The following is a 19,968-nucleotide window of genomic DNA, read 5'->3' as shown; positions in this document are numbered from 1 at the left end:
ATCCCCATCACCCCCCCCCCCCCGCTTGGCCCACTGAAGTTCTTGTGTAGAGTGGAGACTCCTGGGGGACCTGAGGCCCAGCCCTGGAAATGCCCCCCAGTCTGCCCGCCTCATCTCTGTCTCTGGTCCCGAGCAGGACAGATGGCAGGAGCCCATACACGGCTGGAATTCCATAACATCGAGACGGGCATCATGACGGAGCGCCGCTTCATCTCCGTGGTGCCCTCCAACTTCATCGGGCACCTGAGCGGGCTGGTGTTCAACGGCCAGCCCTACATGGACCAGTGCAAGGACGGCGACATCACCTACTGCGAGCTCAACGCTCGCTTCGGCCTGCGGGCCATCGTGGCCGATCCCGTCACCTTCAAGAGCCGCAGCAGCTACCTGGCGCTCGCCACGCTCCAAGCCTACGCCTCCATGCATCTCTTCTTCCAGTTTAAGACCACGGCCCCCGACGGGCTTCTCCTGTTCAACTCGGGCAACGGCAATGACTTCATTGTCATCGAGCTGGTCAAGGGGTGAGGTGCTGGGCCCGCACGGCTGGCGAGGAAGGGCTCCCCTTCCCCTGCTGACCACGACCTGGCCCCCAGCCGCTGGCCGAGATGTCCAGTCCCCTCGAGCCGCAGCTCAAGGTTCAGGTCCCCAGCCACCGGCCAAGATGGAGAAGCAGCACCCCTTCTTCCACTCGGGTGACCCCAGTTACGACCTCGCCGGGTTTTCCCAGTTGTATCTGTTTTCTGTTCACTGTCTGGGCTCAGGCGGGGCCTTCCTCCAGGCAGAAGGCAGGGCCTGGCCTCTGAGGCCTCTCTTGCCTGAGAGGACCCCATCCTACAGTAGCTCTGTCCTGCCCCCCTGAGGGCCTTGCTGTCCCCACAAACCTGTCCCCCAACCAGCTCCTCTTCTGCACCTGTCATGGGAGTTGGCTGCTCCGTGGCCTCTCTCCCCACGTTCTCCCCGTGACGGGAGTCCTCCTGCCACTGGGCCGGGTCCCTCCACTCTGGGGTTCCCCTCTCCATCTCTCCATCCCTCAGTCCCTGGGACCCCTGTGAGCCACGGCTCCTCCTTACCCTGCCCTCGCAGCGCAGCCCCCGCCTTGACCCGGTGTCTCCTCCCCACCGTGGGACAGGTACGTCCACTACGTGTTTGACCTGGGGAATGGCCCGTCCTTGATGAAGGGGAACTCAGACAAACCAGTCAATGACAACCAGTGGCACAACGTGGTGGTGTCCAGGGACCCGGGCAATGTGCACACGCTCAAGATTGACTCCCGCACAGTCACGCAGCACTCCAATGGCGCCCGCAACCTCGATCTCAAAGGTGGGGCCTGGGGCCTGTGGAGAAGGCCTGGCCCTAACCCAGAACCACCCCCCCAACTCCCCTTGGTCGCAGTGAGCTCTCTGCCTGGGCCCTGGGCCCTGGGCTCCTCTCTCCCTCTGCTGCCACCGCGGTTTCCATCCTATTCCCAGTCTCTGCTGGGTCTCGCCGGGCATTTCCTGTTCCGCTCTCCCGTGAAACTGATCTCAACACAGAAAGCCTGGCCGCAGGATGGGCCTCATGGGGACCTTGGGGCCCTTGCTCTAGAGCTGGGCCGCTGAAGGCTTCTTGGGCCTCCAAGCTGGAGAAGCTGGCCTTGGCTGTGGGCTAGAAAGAGGTTGGAAAGAGAATGGGGAGCTTAGCGTCCTGGCAGGTGCCTCCCCTGGATGGGAGGAAGGGGACAGTTCATAAGGGGAAGAGGGAGCAGCCATGGCGGGGTGGTGGGGGGCTCCCTACCCGCTGCCTTGGTCATATACACTGGGCATTGGCTAGGCAAGCTCGTGGGGGATCTTCGGGACCCAGGCTGCCCTGGAGTCTCTGTGTCACACCGGGGTCACGCGTTCCCCAGGGGCCTCGCGTGTCTTGGGAATGGGTGCTCGAGGGCCCAGGGAAGGAGGAGACTAGAGCCCAGCCTGGGTGAAGGAACAGGAATGAAGCCAAGGCCTGTAGCTTCTCCAGAGTCCACTGGGGCAACGGAGGCGACCTCCTCCACCAAGCAGCCCTCGGCCCCCTGGGGACCCCTGCGTGTCAGTGTGACTCAGACCATCTGGGCTTGGGGAAGGTCCTCAGAGACCCTCTTGAATTCACCCCCCCCCCCCACCTCTGGGAGAGGAGGAAATGGGAGCTTCAGAAGCTGGGAGCAGGAGGCAGAGTTGGAGCTAGAAGCTTGGTCTGGCGCCGGCAGTGCCGCCAATCCCCCCAGCTCCCAGAAGGGGGCAACGTGTCACAGATAATCCTTGGCCGGCCGGCAACCCGGAGGGGTCTCAGGGTTGGGCTGGTGTTGCTGGGAGCCAGTGGCTGAGCTCCAGCGGCTAGACGCTGCACGACTTCCAGGGAGCGAGGTGTGATGTGGCTGGGCACTGCTTCCAGGAGTCGCTCAGAGTCGCCCAGGCCCAGTCCTAGCTGTTGGGGAAAGGGCAGCTGGGTTGGAGCACCAGGAGGGGTGGGAACGGAGAGCTGGCTGAGAGAGGCCCCCAAAAGCTCTGGGAACGGGGAGAAGGGAGGGAGTGGGAGTGGGGCGGATAGGGCCTCACGGCTCTGAAAGGCCCTGATTACAGGCCGGAACTGGAATCAGATGTGTGGGAGAGAGCATTGGAGCTGTTCTTCCAGCTGCTCCCCCCCCCCCGCCCCCCACCGCAAGCCCGCCCTGGGCATCTGGGCTTCTCTGGGAGGGGAGCAGACAGATGGCAAAGTGGAGAAGGAAGGAGGAAGAGGGGGTGGGCTGTGGGATCTCTGCATGGAACCGAGCCTGGGAGGAGACGCTGCAGGCTGGGACTGCTGGCCAGCCAGATGCTGGGATCCTGGGAGGGGCCCGGGGACCCGGATGCCGAGGTCTTGACCCCCCTCCCTCTGCAGGGGAGTTGTACATCGGTGGTCTGAGCAAGAACATGTTCAGCAACCTGCCCAAGCTGGTGGCCTCCCGGGACGGCTTTCAGGGCTGCCTGGCCTCAGTGGACCTCAATGGACGCCTCCCAGACCTCATCGCCGACGCCCTGCACCGCATCGGGCAGGTGGAGAGGGGCTGTGACGGTGAGTGTCCGGAGGAGGAGTGAGGGGTGACTCTGCAGGCTGCAGGAGGGCCAAGCTGCAGGGGTGCATCCCGGCGGCCAAGTGCCCCCAGAGCTCTGGGGCAGGGGTGCAGGGGTGAAGGGTCACTTGGCCTTCCCGTTGCCTCTCACCCTGTCCCCTGATCACAGTTCAAGGCCTGGCCTCGTAGTCCCTGAGCACCTGTCTGCCCCGCATGACCCTGGGAGGATTTGGCCCTTCCATTCTGGCAGGGCTGAAAGCGGGACCTCTGGCCTAGCTCGGCACCTTCCACGCCTCCTGGGGAGGGAGGGGGCTTGGCTGAGTGGGGGGTGTTCCTTCCTCCCGCTCTTCCAGGCCCCAGCACCACCTGCACCGAAGAGTCCTGTGCCAACCAGGGCGTCTGCCTGCAACAGTGGGATGGCTTCACCTGTGACTGCACCATGACTTCCTACGGAGGCCCTGTCTGCAACGACCGTGAGTGCCCAGGGCAGGGTGGCAGGGGGTGGTGGTGGGGGGCATCCTGGCCTAGGCCCAGCCGTGGGGACTGAGTGGGGGGGGGGTCCTCCAAGAGCCATGCTGCCTGCTCCCTTCTTATCTCTTTCTGGCCCAAGGGCCCAAGGGGAGCTGCTGGCTGCTGTCCACTCTTGGAGTCTTCTCTTTAGGGCCATGCAGGATTGTGACTGCTGGGTCTCTGGGGCAATCTGTTGACAGATGGCCTTTCTTCTCAGTCTGGTTGGACCCTGCTCCCTTCACATATAACCAAAGGCATCAGCCTCTGTTTCTCTCCCTGTGAGATGTGGGTGATGGTCTCCCGTGTCTTATTTGTAGCTCCCCCATCCAGGCTATGGTGCAGGATGGGGGACAGGCGTTCTGCACCCCCTTTCTGCTGGTGCCCTCGGAAGTGCGCAGTGCAAGTCTCTTATTTCCTGCCCAGAGTGGGCCCACTCCCAAGGGGGCAAGCTCAGGAGGTTCCCAGGAGGCGAGGTCTAGCTGGCATCTCTAGACCTGGCTGTGTGGGTCCCTGGTACCCCCCTTCTTCCCCCTAACCCCCGGAGAATCTCAGCAGCTGGTTGATCCTTGGAGCCACAAGGACACTCTTTCGTGTCCTTGTCTGGTTCTTCTCCTCTCTGTCTGGGCATCTGTCTGCCAACTTGCACGCTGTTTGAGGCCCCTCCCTGGAGAGGGCACGGTGGCCAGCAGTCTCCACTCCCTCGTGGTTGGTGGCCAGCAGCTGGTGAGAGCTGGGGCAGGCAGTGGGGAGAGGTGACCTACCTGGGGGGAGTTGTGGAGTTTCTCTCAGATGGTTGGGCTGGGGGCAGCAGCTGTGGAGAGGGCAGCCTTCTCCGGCATCACCTGAATGGTCTTCCTTGGGGCAGCCCTGTTGAGAGACCAAGGATGTGACAAGTCAGAGGCCCGTGGAAAAAGACACACACACACACACACCCCATGCAGCACCAAGCTTCTTCATTTTCCAAAGATGGAAACTGAAGCCTGGAGGGGTCAGTGGGTTTTTGGGGGGTAGGTAATAGCAGATCTGGGCTTAAAACTGGGGTCAGAGACTTTGCTTCTGCGCCAGGCCTTGGAGCCTTTGTCCTCTGGGCCTGAGTCCTGAGTTTCTTATGGGGTAAATCTGCCTGTTTCAGGGCTTGGGTTCTTGGGCAGGCCTTGGCTTTTTCTTTTTCCTCTGGAAATATGTCCAGCCCGTCTTCCTCAGTGTTATCCTGTGCTCTCAGGCATGGCCCAGCCTGGAGAACCTCCACATCCCTCTCCTGTCTCCAGGATTCTCTCGTCTGACCTGCTGCTCTCTGTTCCTTCCAAAACCCCCAGGTGATGGCCAGCTCAGGGACTCTTGGGCCCGGGCTTTAGGGGAATAAAGACAGGCCCGGGCCTCTTTCTACCCTGCTCGCTCGCTGTGCACAGGCATTCTGCAAATGGTGGTAATTTTGCTGCTTAATAGTAGCAATGCCCGCTGACTGTTTTGTGTTTGGCAGCTTACAAGGCCCTTTGAATTTGTTCCTCAGTGAAGGCAGGGGCATGGAGACCGACAGTCCTGTTTTAACTGATGAGGACACTGAGGCTGCGTACCCTGAGTCCCAGGGTGCTGGGGGCAGGGTGCAGCCAGGCCTAGGAGCTTGTGCCTTTGCGAGCTCCTGTGGCTCTTTTAGGCCCAGGGGTGGTGGTGCTAAGAGTGGGCATCTCTTGTCTAGGGTGCAAGGGATCAAGTCAAGAAATGTCGCTGCCCCTTGTCACTATGGCACTCCCACACACTGGAACCTTCTGGAAGCGGGCACAGTGATTGATGGGGGTTTAGGGAATCATGCCATCTTTTAGCAAGGGTGGGAAGAAGGGCCGGAACAGCTTCTCCAGATCCCAGGCAGGTGGGAGGCAGGGGACATCTTGGGAAGAGTCACCATCCCCGAGCACTGGTCTGTGTGTCTGGCCAGAGCAGAGCCAAACAGGTAAACACAAGGTGGGTGCAGCCTGGCAGCTGGCGGGAATCTGACTGCTGTTTCTCCAGATGCCAGTCCTGGGGGACCTTCTGAGAAGGGCAGGGCAGGAACCTGGAGGTGGGGGTCTCTGCCCTTGCCTCCCAAACCATACTTTCCTCTCCTCTGGGGCTGTGCCTCCTAAGTCTGCACGCTCGGCTCTTCCTCATTCGTACTGCCTCTCTCAGGCTGATCTTGTCCCGGACCGACTGAGAGGCCTGCTCAGTTCACTCTGCCCCTGGGCACCGAGGAAACCTGTACCTGGAGACGGGGAGGAGGGTGGGCATGGCCAGGGTGTCCTCAGAGGGTTGGGGTTGTCTCGTGGGGGAGGGACTGGGAAGAGGAGAGGTCTGACCTTCACTCGGGACAGCCCTTCCCAACTTGTGGCCTCAGTTTCTCCACCTGTGACATGGGATGTGAGGGACCTCCGTGTCCCCTTAAAGCTCACTCTGGGAAAGCCCATCTCTGCTGGGAGAGAGAGGAAAGCGGGGAGAGAATGAAAGAGAGAATATGAAGCGAGAGGAAAGGAAGAGAGAAGGAGGGACTCTCGCTGCCACGAAGCTGGGGTTCGGGGCCCAGGCGGTCCTGTCAGGTCTGCTGGGGTTCTGTCTTCCAGAGCCTTCTCCTTGCAGGCAGGCTGTGAACTGAGTCTGCCCCTGTCTGTTTCTGGGCTCATCCTCTTGCTCTGTCCCTCTCTACAGCCTCTGTTGATCTCTCGCACACCTTTCTCTCTTGCACCCTCTGCTCCCCCCCACTCCCCAACGTCACCCCCTCCAACTCTCTCCACTTCCCACTCACTGATATTGATTGGCCTCTAGGCGGTTTCCCTTCCTCTTCTCTCACCGCCACCGGCTCCTCTCTCCCTCCCTCTGGGACCATACATTTTCTGCCTGCTCAGAGCTCTGTCAGTCTCTATTCCAGAGCCAGGGACATAAGAATGGGACGGAGAGGCCAGGAGGACAAGGCTTTGGGGGACCCCAACCCTGCTTTGCAGGCTGCCATCTCTCCTCCCTCCTGGAGCCCTGTAGCACCTTGAAGCCTTCCTTTCTGAGGACCCCTTTCTTCACTTCTGAAGAACCTGGAGCCTAACTGGAGGGGAGGGGGCTCTGTTGGCTCACCGGGTGGGGGAGGGGCGCGGCAGCAGAGGAGCTGTCCCAGGTGCTGACTGCATTCGGTGGGGCAGTGAAGCACTGTGCCGCTCTTGGTGACAGTTTTTGCTCCAAGATGGAATTCAGAATCAATAATCAGGAGCCAGCCCTCTCCTCCCTGGGTGCCCCCATTCTCTCTCCCCTTTCTCACGTCACCTCCCCTTTCCTTTTACCCATTCTTCACCATCTCTCCTCCCCGCTCTACTACATTATTTCTTTGACTCCTTCCAGGTCCATCTCCGCCTCCCTCCCTTTTTCTTTCTCTACCTTCTGGCTCTCCAAACCCCCTCCCCCCGCCATCCTTCCCTGAGCCTAGCCCAGCCCAGATTGATGTGAGTGCAGAGGTCACATCCAGACGAAAGGAAGGGAGCCTCTCTGCACTTACCTCTTGACCAGTGCTTTCTAGAGGTCCCCAAAACTCTGGGGAGGGGGCTGATCCTAGTGGAGCGGCACCTAGAGGAAGCGGCTCCCTCAGCTGAACATAAATGACCCACGAAGGGTTTTTTCCTACGTGGGACACTCAGTGGACAGGTGTCCTGGAAACTCCGTGGAGGGAGAGGTTGAGGCTGGGGGAAGGCCTGCAGGGGGAGTCCAGAGGAAGGATTGGGGGAGTCGTGCAGGGGGTAGGGGAACATCTTTCGGGGGAGGTGGTGAGAAGACACCATGCATTTGTGACATGTCTTACTCTTGAGTACCTCTGAGGCTCTGGGTCATTATTTTTGGAGGGTAAGATGAGAGGAGGTGTCTGTGTGTTTGTCAGCTGTTCATCACTTGTGGCCAGACATGTGTGTGTGGGCGCATGTGTGCCTCTGTGCATGTGTACACTCCGTGCCCCTCCCCTGCGCTGAGTGTGAGTCCATGGGCCAGTGTCTATGAGCACATGTATGCATGTATGTGTCTGAGTCTATGTGTGCCTGCGCGCTCCCGGGCGCCTGTATGGGCACGTGGGTGTCTCCATACGCGTCCACATCCTAGCGAGCACGTGTGTTCCGAGGGGTGCGTGCAGAGGTGGCCGTGGCCACATCGCTGCGCGCTGGACCAGAGAGCACTATTGGGGTTCGTCCAGGTGCAGGGGAAGGGAAGGAGGAGGAAGAGAGCTGCCTCTCCTGCTAGTCTCGGTCCTGTTCAATTATTCAGCAGGGCCCCTTCTCCGGAGCGGGCGGGAGGGGAGCGCGCGCCCGGGCGCGGGGGAGGGGCGGGGCGCGCGCAGAGGAGAGGCGAGCGCCTAGCGGGCTAGCCAGGTGCCGTGCGGCGGAGCTGCCCAGCGCCGCCCGCAGATCGGGAGCCGCTCGGGTCCCTCTGCCCTGCCCCCTCCTCCTCCCGCGCTCCCTCTCCCCTCCCCTCTCCACTCCTCTCCTTTCCTCCCTCCCCGTCTCCCTCCCTCCCTCTCCCTTCCAGCCCTCAGCCTCTGCAGCAACACTCCGCTGCCTCCATCTCTCCGCCGGAATCTCGCAGGCTCGCGCCTTCCCTCCGCTCAGCCCCGCTCCCCTCCTCTCCTCTCCCCTCCTCTCCTGCCTTCATTCCCCCTCACCCGGATTTGCTTCCCTCCTCCCTTCTCCCGCCCCCCCCCCCCACCTCGGCCGCTCCCTCCTTTCCCCCGGCCTCCGTCGGGCGGCAGCGGCAGCGGCAGCAGCGGCGCGGCCGGCCCTAGTCTCCGTCGGTCTCCCGCTTCTCCCCTCCAGTCCCCCTCCCCCGGCTCGGTTTTTCCGCAGGATTTCCCCCGCTCTCCCATCTCTGCTTGGCCCCCGCGCCTCCCCTGCCTCTCCACCCGGCACCATGCCCCCTCCCCCGGGCGCTCCCCCGGGTTTCTGACGGCCCTCTGCGCCGCTCCGACCCCGCCGGGATGCGGGCAGACCCTTAGCTCCTCGAGATGGACCCAGGCGTCCTGGACCTTGGCGTTGCCGCTCCGCGGACCTCGGATTCCCCGGCGGGATCCAGTTGATTTCGTTGGCTCCGGACCGAGGCTTGGGCTCTGGTTTTCCTTCTCTTCACCCCCTACCCCCCTCCCGGGGCTCGGAGCCGGAGGGGGGCTTCGCGGGGCTGCGCAGCCCCGCGTCCCCGCCCCCGGCCATGGGGCTGTGAGGCGGCCGCCCCCGGGCCGAAATGCCCCCCGGGGGGAGCGGGCCGGGGGGGTGCCCGCGCCGCCCCCCCGCCCTAGCCGGGCCCCTGACGCCGCCGCCGCCACCTCTGCTGCCGCTGCTGCCACTGCTGCTGCTGCTGTTTCTGGGGGCGGCCGAGGGGGCCCGGGTCTCCTCCAGCCTCAGCACCACCCACCACGTCCACCACTTCCACAGCAAGCACGGCACCGTGCCCATCGCCATCAACCGCATGCCCTTCCTCACCCGCGGCGGGCACGGTAAGTGGCGCTGCCGTGGCCGGCCGGGCCCCCCCCCCCCCTTCCCGGGCCTCCCTTGCGCGCGCGGCCCTGGCCCCGCGGGCCGCACCCCGGCTTGTGCGCGCCAAGCCCGGCCCCTCGGCTCTGCGGGCCGCGCTCCCTCACCTGCCGGCTCCGGCTCCCATCCTCTGAGCCCCGCCCTCGCTCTCCATCGGCCCCTTCCTTCCTCGCCCTCTGCTCTGCCTCCATCGCTCATTTCTTGCCTCACCTTCACCTCCTTCTTCCCATCTCGGGCTTGTCACCACCTTCCTGTTTCCGCTCCCGTCACCCCCCCATCTGTCCTTTCATCCTCTGTCCGGCTCTTCCCTACCCGGTCTCTCTTCCTCACCATCTCCTCCAGCTCTGCCCCTTCCCATCTCTCCAGACCGCTTCCCTTCCCCGCTGCCTCTCCCTGCCTCCCCGGGGCGGCTCCCACATCTCCGCGCCCGGGTTCTTATCCGTGTCCCCCCATCTGTCCCATCTGTCACCTCTGCCTCTGACATGTCCCATCTCTTCCTCCTTCACCTCTCCATGCCCGTCTCTGTCTCGCCTCTGTCCCTCCAGCAACCTTCCCTTCTCCCCCAACGCCGCCACTGTCCCTCCGTACCGCCCCAGCCCTCTCCCAGTCTCCTGTCTCCTTCGCAGGCCCCTTGGTCGCTGCCATACCTCCACCTCTGACCCCAGCATCCCCCCCCTCTGCAGCTCCACTGCTGGGGCTTACAGGCCCCCCTCCTGGGCTCCCCATCACCTTCCAGCCCAGGCCTGGAATCTCCCAGCCATCTCCCCGTCACCCCTCATCCCAGTCTCTCCCTCACCCCCATTCCAGTCTCCCTGTCACCCCATCACCCCCACTTCACCTCCCTGCCTAGTCTCCCCATAGCCCCTCGTAGCAGTCCTCTGTCACTTTCCACGGTCTCAACCCCTCATAACCTTCCATCTCAACACCTGCTTCATCCTCCCTCTCAGACCTCATCACCTTCCATTTCCAACCTCTGTCACCTCTTGTTTCTGGCCTGGATCACCTCCCGTCTCAGGCCCCTCATCCCTTCATAGCTTCAGCCCCAAGGTTCCCTGTATGCCGTGTCTGACTCTGTACCTGTCGCCTTCCATCTCTGTCCTCCCTGGTCTCTGTGGCCTATCACTTCCCATCACAACACCCCACACCTCTGTCTGTGCACTTCCCATCACTTCTGCATCCGGTTGTCTTTCCGTGGCACCTTGTTTCCATGCCAGACCCCATCACCTCCCGTCTCAGTCCCTGCACATTCCACCTCAGACCCCTGTCCCCGCCCATCGCCGGGGCCCCATAGCCTCCCGTTTTAGTCCACCCATCATTCCCCTTCCCTGCACACTGCCATCACTTTCCATAGGGGCCCCCGTCACCTCCCACCTCTGTCCGTCCTTCACCTCCTAGCCCGGCCCCCCTCACCTCCCATCTTGACTCCCATGGTGTCCTGACATCTCCAAGCTCCCATCACCTTTTATCTGGACTCCCCAGGGCTCTCATCACTGTGCTGTCGCCAGCTCTCACTCTGTACCCTTGTCGCCACCCATTTCTTTGCTTCCTTCATTTTTTTTTTTACTCCATTTTTGTTCCTCCCTCATCTTCCGTGCTTAGATCTTCCTCACTTCCCAGCCATGCCTCTCTGGGCCTACAAGGTCTGCGCTCACGTCGGCCTCCCAGTCCTGCTCCACATTTGTCCATGCTTGCCTCCAACCTTTGCCCCCATGTCCCTTCCAACCGTCTCACCCCATTTCTACTCTCCCCTGTTCCCCCACTTTGTCTTAACTCCTTTTTCATGCCTCTCTGCTGTCTTTTTCCACTTCCCAAGTGTGTCCCCTTCCCAGCCCCCTCTCCATGGCTGTCTTCTCTCTTCCCCAGTGCAGGGTCCCTCTGCTCATCTCTGTCCCTGTCCCAGCGGGGGTCCTGTCTGTAGAGCACTCTCTCTGCTCGCTCTTCCTCCACGTCCCCAGCCCACACCTTCTCTGGCTCTTGACACTCTTTCTTTTCCCCATGAGCTCTCTGGCCCTCTACCTCCTGTCTCTTCTTCATTGTCCCCTCTGGCTCCCCAGAGGCCCAGTGTTGCTCCCAAAGGGGGCCCAGAGGTCATGGTTCTTCTGGGCACTGAGGTGAGGCACGGAGGGGTGAGATAGAGAAGGGGAGGCAGGAATACTGGAGGAGAGTGTGGGGGGGCAGGGCCGGAGGTGAGAGAGGAAGGGACCAAGAGAGGAGCTGGCCCCGGGGCAGGTGAGCAGATTGGAAGGAGGGACCTTCCTTGGCACTGAGTGGCACAGGGAGACTCAGTGAGGGAGCTCGAGTCAGGATGCAAAGAGCTGGGAAAACAGGAGAGAAAATGGAGGAGAGAGCATGGGAGGGTGTGTGTGTGTGTGGAATGTCGGTGTTGGGGTTGCCTCAGAGATGGCCACCCCCTTGCTGTGTGGAGAAGAACAGCCCCATGAGGGCTAATGGCTGCCCAGCGCCACATGGCAACAGAGGAAGAGGGCAGGAGGGCACTGTAGGACAGGGATGGAAGGTGGTGGGAGCCTGGAGGGAGGAGCCCGGAAGGGTCAGGCAGGTGAGGAAGGGAAGAGGGTCAAAGGGCAGCTAGAAGAGATCAGAGAACGCCACCTGTTATGGCTGGCCTCCACCTCCGCTGACCTTAGTCATGAGGAGAGGTGAAGTGACAGGCTTCTCTTGGGGCCCCAGGGTTGGCTAGAGGAAGAGGCCAGCTTGGGAGAGTTTTCTGGCAAGGGAGGGGAGATCCTTCCTCTCTGCCCCAACATCTCCCCAGCTTCCCCCAGTATGAGGGAGCCTCTCCTTCTGCCCTCGCTTCTCCATGTTCCTTCTCTTGGCTTCTCCCCTCTGCCTTCCTTCGCTCCTTCTCTTCACTCTTTCCTCCATGTACTTTCCATCCCCCGATGCCTCCTGTTACATAATATCCCCACCGACCCGCCAGACACCCATTGACACCCCTGCACCTGATGTCAGTCTGGCCACGAGGAGGGGGGAGACTAGTACACCTGGCTCCTAAAAATGTCCCAAGGGGGTGACATTCTACTGGTCCTTGTCCCCAATTTTGGTTTTGGAGCCTTTCAGCCCCTGCGACCTTCATTTCTGCCTCATTTCTGAGTCAGTGGCTTCCAGGGTTCTGGGTTCATCACTCCAGCTTGCTTCTCAAGGGGACTGGCATTGATCTGGATTCTGAAAATGGGTGTGTTAACTTGGGTTTCTGATGGATGGTCATGGCCAAGGATGGGCACAGGAATTGAGGGAATAGATCAAGTGAGCTGAGCCCAGGGCTGTGGATCCGTGGAGGTCCCCCTGGGTTGTGGAGATCCATATGCAGAGTCAGCACGGGCTATGGACACCCCAGACCGTCGCTTTTCTGGATTGGACAGGAGTTTTTGCCTTTCATCCTTCTGGGTCTACCAGAAGGTTTTTGTCATGGCTTCTGATGCTGCGGGGAGGGTCTGCACCTGTAATTTCAACTACAGGGACATCACTTCATGGTGGTTTTTGTTGTTGTTGTTGTTTGTTTTTACATGGAATGTGTTTACTGTTTGGGTCTGTGTTAGCTAACCATTATTAACCATTATGGTGGTGTTCTCTAGAATGCAGGTGTGTGCGAACTCTCTGGAACATTCTTGATCATTTAGTGTTTGACTAGGATCCATGAATTTTGGGATCCAGGAGGCCCAGACGATGTTGGGTGTGGACAGAAGGTGCCAGAGCTGGGCCGTTGGTGGTGGGCAACAGGGCCCGAGGCACCTTGCTTGTGGCCAGAGGCTCTCTTGCCTTGGGCTTCAGGGTTGGGTGACCTCTCTCTTCTCCTCCCCCACTGCCAGGCACTATGTAGCTCACTGGCTACAAGGGGAGGTCAAAGACAGTGGGTCTGGGCCATCCTGGAGTAACATTCTGGGCCTTGGCTTAGGCCCCTCCCCCAGAGTCCTTTCTGGAGCCTTTCAGAGGTTCTGGATGCCTGTCTGGTGTCCCAGGCTCCCGGTCCTCAGGCCCCAGGGAGTCTGGTGGCCAGGGCCTTGGAGGCCAGCTTGCAGGGGGTGGGGTGGGGGAGAGGGCCGCCCCCCCAGTCACAGGAGGGAGCTGGGCCAGGGTCCCCACCCGCTGCCTGCCGGCTGCCCCCTCCCCCCACACCAGGCGGAAGCGCCCTGCTGGGGGGAGAAATGTCTCCCCAGGGTAATTACTGCTGTCCCAGTCCAATAAGTCATTCAACCTGGTCGGTGCCAGTCGCATCCCTCCACCCGATTCCCCCACCGTGTCATCACCGCCCTTAGGCTTCACCAGGCCCGCCCCGAGTAATGAAGCGGCTGCGGTGTTAGAACAGTTGGGTAATAAACCCCGGGGGGGAAGCGGGGCTGAGCCGAGCCTGGCCGGGCTGGGGACCGGGGTGTGGGGGGGTGCCCTTTGGCCTCGGGGGCGGAGACAGGCGCAGGTTCGAGGCCAGTCTTTGTGCGCTCTCGCCATGTTTGCCGGCTGCCTCGTGTCTCCGCTGCCTGCCTCCCCACACCGGGGCTTTGTGTGCGGCTGGGTGTGTCGTCGCCGGTGTGTGGGTGTGCGGTCTGGGATGGGGCTGCTTGGACGCCGGGTGGGGGGCCTCTGCTCCCGGAGGCCTGGCTGCGGCCCCTCTGGGCTCAGGCAGGGTTGTCTCCAGGGTGAGGCGCTGTCTGGGTTCCTGGGGTGGGGAAGGGAGGAGAAAGGGCCTCCTTTCTCTTAGGCCTGGGAGGCTTGGGAGCAGGCCCCACGGACATGGGGTTTGGCGGGTCTGAGGGACCAAGCGGCCCAGTGAGCCCCTCCTGCGCCTGATCTAGGGGGCCCTGGGGCCGATGAGGCCAAGAGGCTGCGGCCTCTAGTCAGGGAGGCAGGGAGGGGGGCTTCGGCAGGGGTGTCCTGTCATCTCCCTTCCCCTGGCCCTCCCCACCCCCCAAATTTGGACTTGCAGCTTGTGAGTGGAGGGGGAAGGGAGGACCCTGGGTATTACGGTTGCCATGGAAACAGCCGGTTTTCCAGAGTGCTGCAGTGTTGGGAGTGGAGAGGCTGTACCGGTGGAGTCCTACCCTGCTCCTGGCCGGCAGGCCCAGCCCCTTTTCGGGCAAGTCACCTGCCTGGGGGGGTGGGTGTGCCTCACTGAGTACCCCACTTCCCCGCCAGCTCTTCTTCCTAATCCTGCCCCCCCAAGAGCCTCCAGACCCCCACACCATAAAGGATACGGGATCTGGGGGCAGGGGGTGGAGCCAAGCTCCCCGGGTCTGGGGGGTACTCAGAGTGGTTCTTTCCTGCCTGCTGTGCTCTGCCCTGGGGCCCCGGGTCATCTCTCCTCTCTGGCCAGATCTCGGAAGATGGAGGCACTGATGACAAGTGCTCTGGAGAACAGCTCCTGCTCCCCCTGACCCCCAGCCCCGAACCCCTGCGGGCCTCGCTGCCTCTCAGGGACCCAGGCAGCAGGCTTTTCTTCCTGCCTCAGCTCCGTCCTGGGTCTGCGGGTGATACAGATGCCCCGTCCCTCCAAGGCCCTCGGAGTCTAGTCTCCTTCGGGGGGCCCAGGAGCTTCTTCGGGTAGAGCCCCCTCATCCCGGATGGTCCAAACGGCACTGGGGCTCCTAGTCCCTGTGGTGAGAGGCCCCCATGGGGCTGGAGAGGCCTGACCTTAGTGTTAGCAGCTGGGATGCCGTCTTGAGGGAGCAGGTTGGCCGGCCTCCGGATTCCGAAGTGTCTCAGGCCTCAGGCCCTCCTTGGGGTTTGGCCTCCCTAGCTCCCAGCTCCCTAACCCCAGGGCCTTCCCTCCCACTTGCTTCCCAGCCTGCCTCAGGCTTTCACCCTCAGGCCCCACCTGCCTTTGTCTCCGGATAAGTCCTCCCTCCGCTGAACCCCACTCCCCCAAGAAGTGCTTGGAGAGGAGTCGTTAGTGGCTAATTATTTAATTAAGCATTTTATGAATCTCATCTGCTCCATTTATGTTCTAAAGAATGCAAGATTGTTCTCCTCCTTCTCTGAAGGCCCCAGAGTACTAGTCCTCTTGGCTTCCCAGACAAGGCTCCTTTCCCGGAAACTGGGTGACCAGCACCCAACCCCCACCCCAGCCGCGGGTCTGCTCCTACCCCCCACCCCACCCCCAGGGAGCCCAGTCAGCCGCAGGAGGGAACATGGCGACTAATGGGGTTTATTTTGGGGCTGAGATCGTTAGGGACCTCACACCCGCCCCCGGCAGCCGGATGGTGGAGACTGAGAGGGGGAGGGAGGGTGGGGTGGGGGAGGGCAGGGAGAGGGAGCCTTCATCTCTGGCTTCCATTCTCCCACTTTCTCTCACCTACACCCCTCTCCGTCCCTCTCTGTCCATCTGTCTCTCTGCCTCCTTCCTCCTCTGGCTGTCAGTCTCTATTCCACACCACCGCCCTCCCCAGCCCCAATACCTGTCTCTTTGCCGGGTAGGGCTTCAGGCACCCCGTCTTTGGGGACCCTGACAGCCCCCTAATTGGGAGCAGAAGCAAGGAGTCCTGGGCAAACTGGGACCAGGATTTCCAGAGGGGCTTGGGAGGGAATGGGGGCAGGTGGTGGAAGGGTGCCAAGCTGTGGAGTGTGAGTCAGAGCTGAACACAGCCCCTGCGCCTCCCGCCGTCGCCTGGGGCTCCTTTCGCCTTCGTGCTGGCCCAGCTTGGCCCCGCAGAAGGACACACCTTGGATCTGTCACCTCCACCAGTGCTGGGAGATGTCAAGCTGGTAGAGCCCAGCCGCCCCGCCCCCCAGGGCCTGCCTGCCCTCCGTACACTTCTTGGTCCCTTTGCAGCCTCTCTCTGGGCTCTCTCTCTGTGTCACTCTCTCGCTTGCCTCCCTGTGTTGCTGTAATTAAAGCTAGAATTCTTGATGAGGCAGCTACATCTGTCTGCGCGCGTGCACCGGCTCTCACCGGGCACCCGCCCGCCAACTGTTCCTGAGGACTGCAGGGCCCGGCGGCTGGTATGGGCATCACAGCCCTCGCCCGGTGGCCCTGCGCTCTGGTTGCAGCCCCACAGACCTGCCAAACTCGCTCTCCTGAAGTCACATCTCCCTTTCTCCCTTCTCTCTGCAGCTGGGACCACATACATCTTTGGGAAGGGGGGAGCGCTCATCACCTACACGTGGCCCCCCAATGACCGGCCCAGCACGAGGATGGACCGCCTGGCCGTGGGCTTCAGCACGCACCAGCGCAGTGCGGTGCTGGTGCGGGTGGACAGTGCCTCCGGCCTTGGAGACTACTTGCAACTTCATATCGTAAGGATCCAGGGCCCTGGCCCCCGCCTGCCCCCCATACCCCTGCCCCCACTCCCGGTCTTTGCACCCCAGATCTACTCGGTCCCCTCATGGTCATGGGATCAGCACCTCGAATCTTCCCTCATGTGTTCCCCAACTCCTGGAGGTCCCTCTGCGTGGCTCTGCCTCTGAGACCCACTCCCTTTCTGTCCTGCTTCCCCAGAGCCCCCCTAGCTGGTTGGAAGCTCCCCAGCTCCCCGCTCCCTGACTCCGGCTGGGTCTTCTGACCTTCCTGGTCGCAGGACCTCCTTGAGCCTTCTGGGCCATTCTCCTGCAGCCCATGTAGCGTCCCCACATGGTGACTGCTCTGGGCCACTGCCTGCTCACTTCTAGACCACCTGGGGCGGCCCACTGTGTCCTGGCCGGATTTTCACTCAGCTTCTTCATACCTCCCAGCCCCAGCACGGTCCATGCCTGCTCCCGCACCTTCCTTGGAAATCCAGTGGTTGCCTGTGCTCTGCCCTTAACCTCTGCTCCCATGACCTTTACCCTCCCGACGGCCCCTTTTCCCCGCCTGCCCTATAACCTCTCTGGCCATGCTCACTCTTCTCGGAGCTCTTGGCCCAGCGCCGCATCCCCACCCGGAGCTCCTGTCCCACTTGGCTCTGCTCTTCGTTGCCCAGCTCCCCACCTCAACCTCTGCTGCTTCCCCGTGCCTCCTTCTGCCTCTATCTGCCCTACTCGCCTGGCCCCCCTACACTTCATACCCCCTCTCGCTCTACCTGCCATACCCCGCACCCTCCGTATCCCTACCCCACATACACCCCCACTTGTCATATCCCTCAACCCTCCATACCCCCTACCCGCCATACTTCCCTACTCGGCATACCATACCCCGACCCCCCCTTACCATATTCACGGCCCCTCTCAGTTTTCATCCTAACTCTGGCCTTCAGGCAGCGCCTTTTCTTCTTTGACCCTTTCCACATCTCTGGTCGTACCCCGCACCCTTCCCAGTGGCCTCTGGCCTTGCTCTGATTCCTGTCTCCTTTCCATGGTCTTAACCCCTGGGCCTCTGAGCTCCAGCTTCAGTCCCACCTGTAAGCCCCCTGCTGCCTGCATCCCCCACGCTGTCCCTGGCCAGGACCCTCCTGGGTTGCGGGGGGCGGTTCGAGCAGGGTGGCCAGGCTCTCTGTGCTAAAAAGATCTGGGTGGGGGGCCCTGGGCTTTAGGGGGAACGAGGAAGCATGTTTGGGCTCTTGCCCCTCCCCATCTGACTGGACCGCGGCAACCGGCCCCTCCGAGCACATCGGCTTGTCCAGGGTCCCCCCCTGCGCAGTCCTCCCCCAACACCAGGGAGCAAAGGAAGGAGGTGTGAGATGTCCCGTGGGCTGAGTGCCGCTGGAGTGGGAGTAACAGCCGCTGGGCGCTGGACGAGGGAAGCTAGGCAGAGCAGTGTGTAAGGAAGGGGTGCAGAGGGGCGAGTCGCCTGGAAGGTTTGTACCTGTGTGAGCAGGACAGTGTCTCCAGCAGAATGTGAGAGACCGTGGCTGTGGACTGTGTGTGGCGTGTGGGGCTGGGTGCATACTGATGGTATCAGGAGCGACACTGAGACCTCGGGGGATGGTGGAGGACAGGCTCACCTCAGATCACGTGTGTTGCTGCTCGCGTGCCTTCCCCGGGAGAGTGGTATTTGCTGTTACTCCAGTCTCCTGACCCTGTGGCAGGTGTGGCTGTGTCCATGGCCTTGTCAGTGAGCGAGGGCTGTGTTCTCTCGCTGGCCGGGCGTGGCTTCGGAGCTGATGGCCTGGGTTTGAGTCTCAGCTCTGCCAATCTCTTGCTCTGTCCTGGTGCAGTCACCAGCCCCTACTCCCGTCCTGAGCCTCAGCATCCTCATCTACGGAGTGGTCCAGTAACCAGGACGGTGAAAGGACAAGAGGGAGTCTGGGAGGTTCCAGGGAGACTGTGTGTGTCAAGGCCTAGGGACACGGCCCGGCGACAGGAAGCACTCGGGGTCAGCCTGTGCCCGATCATCAGGGACTCCAGATCTGCCCGTGCTCTGGGTCTGCCTCACTGACCACACCTACGTGTCTTTGTGCCTGCGAGGTTAGGAGTTGGGGCTCCCCAGCACCAGAGACAGCATAGGGGCTCAAGGTGCAGGGAGAGGGGACCCTCCTCTTCTCCCCCAGTGGTTCCTCTAGGCCTCACCTGGCTCAATGTTACGGAAGAATGAGGGCTGATGCCTAGTGCTGCAGAGGGCAGGGGTGGGGCGCCTGGCGAGGGCAGGGGCCTTGGAGGAAGTGTGGGAGCCCTGGGAGAGCCCACCTCTGAGGGCGGCGCGGGGCCCAGACAGGGCTGAAGCCTCTGGGGGGCCGCCCCCAAGCCCCTCCTCTCCTGGTGACACACCAGCTCCCACCGCCGCGTCATTAACAGCTCTCAGAGAGCGGGGAGGCGGCCGCAAAATAAGAGAAAAGCAATTTGACGTTTCTAATAAAGCGTCGCTCCACTTTGCCAAATTAATTTTGACTCCCATAATTATTTGCTGTAGGAGCGGCCGCGTTCTCCCCACCGCCGCCTAATGAGGTAATTGGGGAATTAGGAATTAATGACTTTAACAGAAGTGACAACTGACTTCACGTCGGGAGCAGCTCTGGGAGCTGCCTCTCCCCCGGAGCGTATGGCTCTGAGCTCGGCTGCCTCCTAGGAAACCCTGGTGTCCTGCCTTCCAGTTGCCCTGGCCAGCCCGCCTGGCACCCCAGCTCCCAGGTGGCCTCTGCTCCTTGACCACCATCCCTGCCTCGCCTGAGCCTCACGGGGGAAAGACCCTCGAGGTGACCAAGGGGCTGCTGCTATTCTGGGCGATGTTACTGCTAAAAATAGTATGGAGGAGCATCGGCTGTTTCCCTCCTGTGTGTGGGGAGCATGTGATCACCCCGTCTCTCTGGGATGCTGTCAGTCTGTGGGTGGTGGGTGCGTGGGGTTTGAGTACTCTGTTAGGCGAGCCCAGCCTCAGTTTCCCTGCTTTACTGCACCTGAGGAGAGATGCTGTGTGCGTATATGACTGTGTGTGTGTGTGTGTGTGTGTGTGTGGCTTTCCCAGGTTCTAGGAGGGGGAGGACTGGACCCACGACGGGGGAAGGGATCCGGCCTGGATCTCTGGGCGAGCCATAGCTCTCTTGTGCCAGCTCTCTGCAAAACCCCAATCCTTGTGCCATCTGGGAGTCTCCCTATCCCGTCCTCAGTGCCACCAAGCTGCTTGGCTGAATGGGCCCTCCTGCCCAGGCTGGACTGGAGTAGTCTTTCAGGAAGAGCCGAGATGTGTGTGTGTGTGTGTGTGTGTGTGTGTGTGTGTGTGTGTGTGTATTCTCTGATGACCTGGGTCCTGTGACTGTGTGAGCTTCAGGGGGCCTAGGTGAGCCTAAGTGAGCCTGTATGGGTGTCTGTCCTGAGCAGGAGAAGGAGTGTGGGGGGACCCAGGAAGCCGAGTCAAATGCTGCTGGGAAGTGCAGGGGAATGGAATAGGAGCTCAACTTTAGGGCCTCCTGGGCCTTCCCCTGACTTCTTTAGAGGTCTCTGGTCTCTCAGGTGGGTTGGGCTCAGTAGCTGCTCAGATCATGCCCCTGCCGTTTGAGTCAGTGTCTCCCTAGACTAGTGGGC

General features: G+C 61.6%; 2 protein-coding genes across 39 annotated transcripts in view; one reads left to right on the top strand and one right to left on the bottom strand.

Moving 5' to 3' along the window:
- The window catches only part of NRXN2 (neurexin 2), a 105,819-nt gene that overhangs the window by 61,217 nt on the left and 24,634 nt on the right, over positions 1-19,968 (top strand). For 29 of the 31 annotated variants that reach the window (XM_082748295.1, XM_082748308.1, XM_082748294.1 and 26 more), the window contains 5 exons: positions 137-518; positions 1,127-1,317; positions 2,890-3,063; positions 3,415-3,534; positions 16,151-16,332. In XM_082748295.1, coding sequence (XP_082604421.1) covers positions 137-518; positions 1,127-1,317; positions 2,890-3,063; positions 3,415-3,534; positions 16,151-16,332 — 1,049 coding nt within the window. Of the gene's footprint in view, positions 1-136; positions 519-1,126; positions 1,318-2,889; positions 3,064-3,414; positions 3,535-7,889; positions 9,051-16,150; positions 16,333-19,968 lie in introns of those variants that run through there. The other 2 variants (XM_082748305.1, XM_082748304.1) reach the window with 1 other exon arrangement.
- LOC309873209 (uncharacterized protein) overlaps positions 1-19,968 on the bottom strand; it is a 40,223-nt gene that overhangs the window by 7,036 nt on the left and 13,219 nt on the right. For 3 of the 8 annotated variants that reach the window (XR_014316231.1, XR_014316232.1, XM_082748407.1), the window contains exon 3: positions 4,333-4,438. Coding sequence is in view for 2 of the 8 variants with exons in the window: in XM_082748407.1 (XP_082604533.1) it covers positions 4,333-4,438 (106 nt within the window). In the remaining 6 variants the exon portion in view is untranslated. Of the gene's footprint in view, positions 1-1,067; positions 1,147-2,219; positions 2,437-4,332; positions 4,439-5,669; positions 5,808-5,901; positions 6,015-9,194; positions 9,668-19,968 lie in introns of those variants that run through there. The other 5 variants (XR_014316234.1, XR_014316235.1, XR_014316233.1 and 2 more) reach the window with 5 other exon arrangements.

The sequence above is a fragment of the Mustela nivalis genome (genome assembly GCF_964662115.1).
Source record: "Mustela nivalis genome assembly, chromosome: 9".
In the NCBI taxonomy this organism is placed as follows: domain Eukaryota; kingdom Metazoa; phylum Chordata; class Mammalia; order Carnivora; family Mustelidae; genus Mustela; species Mustela nivalis.
This window is presented reverse-complemented; position numbering and strand designations above follow the sequence as displayed.